At 44.3% G+C, this 10798-nt stretch overlaps 1 protein-coding gene across 1 annotated transcript; it reads right to left on the bottom strand.

The window, feature by feature from the left end:
- Positions 1–6744: 6744 nt before the first annotated feature.
- Positions 6745–9573, bottom strand: LOC105357245 (uncharacterized). Its single transcript, XM_078943124.1, has 5 exons — positions 9510–9573; positions 9077–9120; positions 8902–9003; positions 7652–8160; positions 6745–7570 (listed from the first exon to the last, which is right to left on the bottom strand). Exons 3-5 carry the CDS (start codon positions 8994–8996, stop codon positions 7059–7061), a joined length of 1116 nt encoding a protein of 371 aa, XP_078799250.1. The 5' UTR covers positions 8997–9003; positions 9077–9120; positions 9510–9573; the 3' UTR covers positions 6745–7058.
- Between the last annotated feature and the right edge of the window lie 1225 nt (positions 9574–10798).

Raw genomic sequence — 10798 nt, 5'->3', positions numbered from 1 at the left:
GAAAGTAAGCAGTGCTAGCAAATTGTGTTTCCAAAAAGTAATTGTTACATTAATCTAATTCAATGTCCCTGATTTCATTTTCATGTAGATGCAATCCTGCAGGAATTAAAAGAACATGGCAGCAGCTAAAAATGAAGTATAAAAACATAATTCAATCAGGTCAAATTTGAGCATGTCATGGATGTAGCCTTTGTTGACAATATTTGACATATGAAACATCTACATAGCAATACATATCTAATGTTGTTTTCATTGTATATATGTAATTGACTGCAACGAAAAACGGTAACGCTCAAACAAAAACGTATGGGGAAATGACAAGAAATCGAGTCTAGGTCTCAAAATCCTCGTACGACGTAAATGTAATTCTCTATGAATTAATGCAGCCTCCTCGCCATTCTAGTCACTTAGACCGTCTCTGTGTGACAGGAATGTGGGCAATGAAGTTTAAAGCGAAAAATACCGCTTCGTCTTTAAAAAGGGGAGGGGACCGGCAGAAACCTTGAGTTTAGAGAATAAAACCTGCTCCCGACCAGGTTAGGTTCACAGCATAAGTAACCATGGACACTGACTCCGAGTAGAAGTTACCTCTCTTTCAGAAACGGGTTTGACTTACTCTGCTTTCTCTGGTTTAACAAACCTGCCATTCTGAAATGGAAAACCCAGGGTTTCCCTGATTTCAGGGTTAACATACTCAGAGTTTACACTTAACCTCCTTTCTGAAACAGGCCCCAGTTTTTTGTTGACAAAAAATGTAGTGACTAAACCAAACAGTCGCTGAGAGGCTGAAGCTGGGTGGGTCCGGGTTTTGAATGACGCGCTCAAAAACCATAGAGCATAACGAAGTTTGTATTTTTGTAGTTTTTAATAATGGAAAATGAAGGTAATTAAATCCACTTGTAATATTGTGATCAAAAAATAGCAAAAAACAAGGAATCAAGGGAAAAGCACAAAAGCGTATAAAGCGCCTAAAGCATATGAAGCGGTCAACAAAAAATATGGCAACCCAGCTCACCCCCCTTCCATCTTACACAGGGAAAAAACCACAGGTGAGTTATAGTCAATTAATGTCACCGCCCACAACCATGTGACCCACCAGCTGATTACCTACACAATAACCTATAATCAAAAAACAAATCTATATTCATTCAACATAAGAAAGACCACACTTAATTCATGGCATCTACAGTTAATGTTGATTATTTATTTATTTGTAAATAAAGTTGTTATATTTTGTATGATGACATTCTTCTGGTGTTTTTGTTACAGTCAATCTAGTAGCCAAAACAATTTACTTTTTATGTTTTGCTCCTCGAGGTACCCCTAGACGCGAAAGGGGGCGTAACATAAATTGGCCTTGAGACACAACCCTCAATTTAACACAGTAGAATTGAAGAGGGAGGAAAAATGTCATTAAAAGTAATCATGGGGAAGAAATAATTTTTTATTAAAAAGACAAGAAACAAAAGAGGAAGATGAGGAAAATGAAAAAGTAAAAAAACAAAAAAAAACAAAGGAAACTTAAGGTGTAAAGGTACCTAAGTTGTGTTGTGTTTTGTACTTTTGTTTTACTTTAGTTTTGACAGGTTTCTTGCAGTTATTGTTATAATGAAAATAGGAAAAGGAGAGAGTGATGTAAACATGAAGTAACCTCACATCAAGTGTCTGAAGCCATCAAGATGCTCAGTGATAACAAATCATGAGGTTACATAGCGGCTGGGTAGCTCGGTTGGTAAGGTGGGAAGCTACCATGCAGGAAACCAGGCTTCGATTCCCGGAGGGGAATGAGCAATGGTACTGGGGGCAATTACCATATCAATGGCGAGCAGTTAACATCACCCAGTGAGGGTCCTTAGGCAAGACCCTTAACGCTACTGCCTCCCGAGCGCGGTTTCGGCTGCAGCTCACCGCTTCCCAAGGGGATGGGTCAAATGCGGAGAAAGAATTTCCCTTTGTGGGATAAAATACAGTGTATTAAAAAAAAAAAACATTACCAATGAGCATCTTAAATATGCCAGCCTGAAGATTTTTCCACTGCTTACCATTGGTTTTACTGTCTGTATTGATGGTGCCTGTGATTAAAAACAAGACAGGCAAGTTTGACCTTGTTGACAATTATCGTCCTATAGCATTAGCCAGTGTCCTCTCACAGGATTTAGAAAGAATTCTATCTCAAACAATTCATGATTTTATCTTCTGTGCTGATAATCAGTTTGACTTTACAGCTCAATATGGGGCAGACGTTTGCTTTTTTGTGTTAAAGGAAATTAATAATAAGTACAGACAAGTCAAAGTCAAGTCAAAGTAAACTTTATTGTCAATCTCTACAATGTTTTCACATGCATAGAAATTTAAATTCCATTTCTGATCAGTCTAAATGGGTAATCAACTTCAAATTGCAGAAAAAAAAAAACAAATAAACAAACAAGGTGACTATAAAGTCACTGAAAATAAAGTGAATAAAAATGAGAAAAAATAAAATGACTGTATTGTAGTCCTTCATTGTTATGACACCGGAGGACAGGTGGAAGGTGCAGTTGGTGCTGATGAGGTAGATGACGTGTCTATGTCGAAGTTCAGCAGAGCAGGGGGGCAACAGGGCAAAAAGAGGGGAGTGGGGGCAGGGCTGGGAGAGAGTTCAGCTTCCTGACAGCCTGGAGGAGAAAACTGTCTCTGAGTCTGCTGGTCCTGGCCTGAAGACGACGCAGTCTCCTCCCAGATGGCAGCAGACTGAAGGAGCTGTGGGGTCATCTGCAATGCAGAGAGCATTCTGGGTGAGGCGGGTGCAGCACATGTCATGGAGGGAGGGGAGGGGGGGCACCCATGATCCTATCAGCCGCCCTCACGATGCGTTGGAGGGACTTCCTGCAGGACGTGTTGCAGGCGTGGTGCAGCGGTAGGGCGGTCGACCCATGATCATAAAATTGCAGGTTCGATTCCCGCCTTGCACGCCCATGTGTCGAAGTGTCCTTGGGTGGGGTTCAAGACACTGAACCCCACCTTGCCTCTGGTGGGAGGTTGGCGACAGTGTTCGGCAGCGGAGCCGCTGCCAGTATGGGAATGTGTGTGTGAATGGGTGAATGGGACAGTGACTGTAAAGCACTTTGGGCCTTCGTAAGAAGGTAGAAAGCGCTATATAAGTATACACCATTTACCATTTACTTAGTTGTTGCATCCAACAGATCAGTGCTTGGATGCAAAACAACTTTGCCCAGCTAAACTCATTGACATTGTCTTTGGTCCACAGATAAAAAGAGAAGGTGTTACTCTCTGTCTCTTAAACCCTTAAATCAAGTCAGAAATCTAGGGGTAATCATGGACTCTGACCTGAACTTTAACAGCTATATCAAGTCAGTAACATCAGCGGCATTTTACCATCTGAAAAACATTGCCAAAATCAAAAACATAGTGTCAAAGTCCGTTCTGAATTCATGCATTTGTCTCCAGTAGGTTAGACTACTGTAACGGCCTGCTCACCGGCCTCTCCAAACGATTTGTAAAACAGCTTCAGTACATCCAGAATGCTGCTGCTGGAGTCCTGACCAGAACCAGGAAGTACCATCACATCAGTCCTGTGCTCAGGTCTCTGCACTGGCTCCCTGTAGCTCAAAGAAATGACTTGAAAGCAGCTGCTGGTTTCCATGTCTCTCCATGGCCTATGTCCATGTTAGTGCCATACGAACCATCTGGGACTCTGAGGACCTCAGGGACCGGCGTCTTGCCGGTGCCCAGAGTCAGAACTAAACAAGGGAATCAGCATTTCAGTCTAATGCAGCTAAAAGCTGGAACAGTCTCCCTGAGGTTGTGAGACAGTAGAGACAGGCCTCCACTGTGTTAAGGTTCAAATCTAGACTCAAAACATTCCTGTTTAGCCGTCTATATAACTGAAGGGTCATTTTTGGACACCTCTTTTTATGTTCTTTTCTCTTTCCTTTTTTTTAAAGGCCATTTTATAATGATTATGTATGTTTTTAATCTTTGCACTGTCATGTATTGTGATTTGAATGTATTGTCCTGTTTTGTGAAGCACTTTGAATTACTTTATGTACGAATTGTGCTACACAAATAACTTGCTTTGCCTTAAAGATTTTATTAAAACAGCCACAGTGGTGCAGCGCCAGCAGTTTGTTGGTGCAAGAATTGATTCTCTCCAAGCTTTGTTGAGACATTAATCCCTTTTTTTATTTATTGTCTTAATGCTTCTAATAACAAAATCATCTTTAATCTCGCCAATGCAAGCATCAGATGTCAGAACTCTGTCTCCCCCTCTGGTCACCATCTGCAGAGTTTTAACCATACTTCCTGGATGCTAATAAACCTGCAACATTTGGATGTAGCCGTCTTCCTGTTATTGTGACAAAACACTTCGCCAAACATGGATCCAGCACCGGAAGTTCCTAGCCCAACGAACCTGGCGGGGTTTGCTACTATTTTACTACTGGAGCTCAGTCGCCAGCTTCATCGTCTAACTTCTGCAATCGAAGCCATCGTGTCACGGCTAGAAAGCATCCCACCTCTCAACAACACATCTGCCGTGACTCCTCCAGGTGATCAGTCATCAATGGCCAGAGATGCAATGGTTGCTCATGCACCGGGACTGAGAACAGCACCCATACAAATTCAACGGGGACCTCGAGCAATATGTGGGCTTCCTTCCAATGTGATCTCTTTCTGTGCCAGCAATTTAGCCTCTATCCCACAGAGGAGGCTAAAGTGTCTCTGGTGTGCGATCTCCTGACCGGAGAAGCGTGAGAGTGGATAGCTGTGCTCTGGACTGGAGGTGCATTACCTTCCACTAACATGCTGCACTCACCCAGCAACTTCAGGAGGTGTTTAAACCACCCCGCGGAAGGTCCTGCTGAGCTTCTGGACTACTCTGCCAGTTACCCTATGCTTTAAAAACTGCGTGGTGGAAACTAAAGCTGTATTTTCCTCTGGGGTGGCTGAGATTTTCATTAACCTGGCTTTTGCCCACTCTCATGATGTCCCTTCGCTCACCTGCAACACTTGGGGGGGCAGTCACTGCCCAAGATGGACGGTCCCTGGGGTTAGGCCAGACCTGGCTCCTGACTCAGGACATCACAGTCGTTTCATCGGCTCACCATCACAAGTCTCTCCGCCTCTTCGCCATTGTCCTGTCATCCTTGGCTGGAGAGGCACGATCCGACTATAAACTGGTCAGAGCACAAACTCACATTCACCTCCGCTCATTGCTGTCAGATGGCAATGAAGTCTGAAAGCTGTGCTTCATCTTGGTTGATTGCAGCCACTACGCTTGCAGAGATCATCGCGACAGGGGAGGGGTTGCCGGTTCATGAGGACATGCTAGAGGCCTTCAACAAGCAGCGCGCCACACAGCTCAGACAGACAGCTCAGACAGACAGACAGATTTGCTTTATTGTCAATACAAGTGTACAAAAATGAACTGTAATAAGGAATGTCTGAAATTTGTGTGTCAGACCGTGCCCCCCAATTCACTTTATTGTGTGGCGCGAGATGTGCAAGGGTCTGGGCATCAATGTGAGTCTCACCTCTGGCCACCACCCTCAGCCCAATGGACAAGTGGAGCACCTGAACCAGGAGATCCCTCCGTTCCTCCGCACGTACTGTAGTCAACATTAAGAGGACTGGAGTCGGTTCAATCAATTCAAATATTTTTATATAGCCCAATATTTACAACTATAGTCATCTGAATGGGCTTCATGCCGGTGATTGTATAATAAACATGAATCATGAAGAACATACAGTCATATAATTTAAATGATTGCTAAACTAAACCAAACAGACTAAACTAGACTGGACATTTCTGCCTTCGCGGTAAGGAAAAACTCAGAGGAAAAAGAAACGGATTCCGGGAAAAACAAAGAAACCTCAAGGGTGTCCACATAAAGGAGGGAGCCTCCCCCAGGACTGACAGGCGATTACCAGAACTCTTAGAGAGAATTAGCGTATCTAACTCTGCAACTACCATATTTCACGACCATAGGGCACACCGGATGATAGGGTCTCAGTCACAGGGGATTTTTCCGTCTTTGACACATACAAAAGGCGCACCGGGTGTTAAGACGCGGGCACGTTAACACCAATCACTGTTGAAGCCCGGTGGAGGGCCACCCGATGGCGTGACGTCAGCACGCCCCCCTTGATGGTGGATGGCGATGCAACCCATCTTGTCAGGGCGATCCTAGACTGCCGGCGCCGAGGCAGTCATCTTCAAATCAGGTGGAATTGGAGGGGGTTGGCCCAGAGGAACGCTACTCAGTAGCTGCTGACGACATCCTTGACCACTCCCTGATCAGTAACTTCCACTGACGTCACCTGGACAGACCAGCGCCCCGACCTCGACCTTGGAGGGCCCCTCGCTTCTGGAGACACATGTAGGAGGGGGCTCTGTCAGAAGTCAGAAATCTGTCTCCCCATCTGGTCCCCAGCGAGAACCATCCACAGAGTTCTAACATTTCCTGGATTTTGCAGACCTGACTGTCATTCAATCAACCACAGTCTGCTTAATCTCTGCACTGAGCTGAGATCAGTTAGGAGTATTATTGGTGCCGCTCTGCCTTCCTTACCGAGCTTTATATCTGGACCTGATCTTGTGTTTCCTGACCCAGTTCGCTTGCCGCCTGCCCCGGCTTTTGACCATCCTGTCTCTCCTCAGAGGAATTTATGCCTTTCATTGACTCCTGTCTGCCCGACCCTGATTTAGCTTTGTGGACTTTTAGCTGAGCTAATAAACCTGCTGCATTTGGATCCAGCCTGTTCGTACTTTATTTGTAAAAGACAGAACATACAAATGAAATCAAAGAAATCATAATGTACAATAGCTCAAGAATGTATTTGTATAATGGAGCAGAAAAGGATAAGAAAAGCTCACTTCAATACTTAGTGATGTAACCCTGGCTGGCTATAAAGGAGGCCGGTGGTCTCCTGTAGGTTTTCAGCACACTGCAGCTGCTACTTTGACCCATTCTTCCATTCAGTTCAGCATCTCTGCAACACTGTGTGTACCAACATCATCCACCAAATCAGCCATTTTTTTCAAGAAAGTATTTAGTGTTTCAGTAATAACCTTCATCTGAATGATCGCCACACAGAGCTATTTTATCCTTCAACCTCCTTTGGTTGTTTCTCATGTCCCACATGATGCTTTCCATCTTCTCAGAGTGCAGCAGGTCGTCTCTGTTCATCCATCCCAGAGCTGCCATCATTTCCTCCATCACGTTCAACACTGGCTCCAGCAGGATCAGACGGCGGGTCTGCAGCTCTGCCACACTTCCCACTCCACACAGCAGCTCCAGTTGATGGACAGCTCTTCTAGTTTTACTCTGAAAGTCTGCAACAGTTGATCGCGTCACAGACAAGGTTTGCAGTTTGAGCCCAGCTTCATGAATCCTCCTGTTGGCCTCTTGGATGTCGGTCTGAGCTTGAGAGATGAGTCCCTCATAGTGGGACACTTGGTTGGAGTAGGACATTATCTGAGATTCACACCTCCCTACCTCACTGCGAGCTCGGTCTACCTGCTCAGAGGCTGAGTCTAGATCCTTCTGACCAACAATAGTCATGACTGCCCCTGAAAAAGAGACACTAATCAGACTGAAACTCTTAATATTAAAGTTTCTGTTGGTGGATGTTGTTCAGTGGATTTACTTACCAGGAATCCATCCCACAATTGGAATGAACATTATGGCAACTCCAACATTTCTCATTCTCTCTGCTTCATCTCTTTTCCGTCTCATGTCGTACAGAGTTGTTTCTGCAGACTGCAGGTTGTCTTTCTCAGTCTTCAGAGCTTCATTGTAACTCTGCAAAGAAGACCTGTGAGAGAGCAGCTGGAGTCTCAAGTCTCCTAGTTCACCTTCTCTCCTCTTCTTCTGTTCTTCCAAAGAACTTTGCTCTGCAGTCAGACTCTCAGTCTCCTCATCGAGGTGCTGCAGTTCTCCAACAGCTATCTGCTCTGACTCTTCCAGGTGCTGCTTCATGTTCTTGATCTCTTGTCTTATGTCATCAAATGTCTGACATCCAGGAAGAACAATGTCAGAGTTTGTACTGAGGAGCATCTCTGACAGGTCGTTGAGCGATTGGAGACCTCTCAGCAGAGGTCCTGACTCCCTCAGAGCCAGGCTGCTCAGGTCTGTGTGCCGTGTCTCCACAGAGTTCAGACTGCAGAGAAGAAGAGAACAGGAAGTCCAACACAGGCCAAAAGACTGAAAAACAAGCAAAAGGATAGACTAAAAATGATCTTTTACCTATTTAAGTTGGAAAAATAAACAAATCTTGTAATCAGTAAATAAAGCTTTAGTGTAAAGACCAATGACAACAATTGAGCTGAGTGCGTTCTGGCCTTGGCTCTCCCAAACATGTCCACTTCTACAGAGCGTGAAAGGTGGCTGTAATTTGGAGGACGGCCCTCTGCTGCCTCCTGAGAAGTCACCCTGCGCTCCCCTCCAGTCGGCCACTCCAGATGTTTTTGTGTGTATTGTGCTTTTGTGTTAAAATTTTGTATTTTTTTTCCTGTGTATGAACACAGTATGCAGTGTGGTGATGCACACTACCACCAATAAGCGTATCCCCTTCTTGTTAACCCATCTACTCCCACACTGAGCAAAGGCCAGATGCTCTGCATTCAGCCCTGAACTGTTTGCATATTTATGTTGTCTGTCTGATCTTCTTTGTGTTGAACTGAAACATAATTTCATGTGCCCGTTAAAGCTGTGCCTATGACAAAAACACGAATCTAGACCCGTGAAATAAAATCAACATGAAACAGCCAAATATAAAGTAGCCAAAGCTTTTCAGCTAAAGATCAGCTTGAACAGCTTTTACATTCAAATCAAATCTGTATTGTTCCGTAAAGAAGCCTCTCAAAGTTTGTGAAGCTCTAGTTTAAATGAGGTTTTTTACCTGGCATGGTGAAGCATCTGTGACGGGTCAAGGATCACAGGTGTTTCTTGAAAGCATTTGATGATACACGTCGTGGTACACGTCCCAAAGGCCATGCTGAAGCTTTAAAACAAAGGTCACAGTTCAAACCCAGAAATAAATACACAGGGAAAGAATCCCCACAGTTCAATCTTACTTGAGCCTGATGACTTGATCGGTCCTCCTCCTTCTGTGTCTCTGCTTAAACATTTCAAATGAATCAGTGAGGAAAAACCTGTCAGTCTGTGCTTAAAGAAAGCTCATCTGCTTCCTAAGCTAAACTGGCTGCAGTTCATTGAGTCATGGGGACGTTTTCTAAAGCCACAACCACTTTATTTAGAATTCAACTGTAAACATTCTTCTCCTGTTTCTGCAGTTTCATGTTTACAGTCACTACAGAACAGTTTTTCCTCTTTTCATGTAGACCACATTTATTCAGACGTGAGACACACAATGTGTTTCAATGACAGCTTAGAGGAAATTATGAGAGAGAAGAAAAAATGTCTGTAAACATGTTCCAAGAGAAACTCTTTCTTCTTGTTCAGATCATGCAAAGTAAAAGGTTTGAACCCCAAAGCGAGCTGTCTTACCTGAACCTTTCCTGGAGCCGCTCTGCTCTGTAAGCTTCTGCAACGCCGGTCTGTCCTCAGCCAGAACACCGAGGCGGTCCTCTGATTTAAGGGAAATGGGTCTGGGAGGGGTCTGTATTCTGGACATGTTTTTCCCCAGCAAGCTCATAGAAGAAGTCCTCTGATTAGGGGAAATGGGTCTGGGAGGGGTGGAGAGGTGTTCTCTTCACGGATGAATCCCGGTTTACACTGTTCAGGGCAGATGGCAGACAGCCTGTGTGGCGTAGTGTGGGTGAGCAGTTTTCTGATGTCAATGTTGTTTATTGAGTAGCTCATGGTGGTGATGGGGTTATGGTATAGGCAGGCATATGTTATGGGCGAAGAACACAGGTTCATTTCATTGATGGCATTTTGAATGCACAGAGATACCGTGACGAGATCCTGGGGCCCATTGTTGTGCCGTACATCCAACAACATCACCTCATGTTGCAGCATGATAATGCACGGCCCCATGTTACAGGGATCTGTACACAATTCTTGGAGGCTGAAAACATCCCAGTTCTTGCATGGCCAGCATACTCACTGGACATGTCACCCATTGAGCATGTTTGGGATGCTCTGGATCGGTGTATACGACAGCGTGTTCCAGTTCCTGCCAATATCCAGCAACTCCGCACAGCCATTGAAGAAGAGTGGACCAACATTCCACAGGCCACAATAGACAACCTGATCAACTCTATGCCAAGGAGATGTGTCGCACTTCATGAGGCAAATGGTGGTCACACCAGAAAGTTACTGGTTGTCTGAGTCCCCTGACCCCCTCAATAAAACAAAACTGAAGATTTCAGAGTGGCCTTTTCTTGTGGCCAGTCTAAGGCACACCTGTGCAATAATCATGCTGTCTAATCAGCATCTTGACATGGCACACCTGTGAGGTGGGATGGATTGTCTTGGCAAAGGAGAAGTGCTCACTATCACAGATTTAGACAGATTTGTGAACAATATTTCAGAGAACTGGTTATTTTGTGTGTGTGGAAAATGTTTCACATCTTTGAGTTCATACCATAAAAAATGGGAGCAATAACAAAAGTGTTAGTTTATATTTTTGTTCAGAGTAAATCATTGCAGCTGTCCTCATGTCATCTAACATAAATAGATTGTGGCTAAAATCTTAAAGTTGTTCATTCTCACATGCTGCTGTCACTGTTTGTTTTTCATCTTCAAGTTCTGTTCTGGATTGATTTCACTCAGGTTTTTTGGAAAATGTTGCCTTCATGAGGTTTTCTCTCATTTTAAATCCAGAAAGAATG

This window comes from Oryzias latipes, chromosome 24 (assembly GCF_053564925.1).
Source record: "Oryzias latipes strain Hd-rR chromosome 24, Olatipes_Hd-rR_3.1".
Classification (NCBI taxonomy): Eukaryota; Metazoa; Chordata; class Actinopteri; order Beloniformes; family Adrianichthyidae; genus Oryzias; species Oryzias latipes.
This window is presented reverse-complemented; position numbering and strand designations above follow the sequence as displayed.

Excerpts from the sequence above, each read along its gene's own strand:
- LOC105357245 (XM_078943124.1), bottom strand. The coding sequence starts at position 8,996 with ATGGCCTTTGGGACGTGTACCACGACGTGTATCATCAAATGCTTTCAA. Across the intron at positions 8,161-8,901 it reads CAGATGCTTCACCATGCCAG|TCTGAACTCTGTGGAGACAC; the intron begins GTAAAAAACCTC and ends TCTTCTCTGCAG. Across the intron at positions 7,571-7,651 it reads AATTGTGGGATGGATTCCTG|GGGCAGTCATGACTATTGTT; the intron begins GTAAGTAAATCC and ends TCTCTTTTTCAG.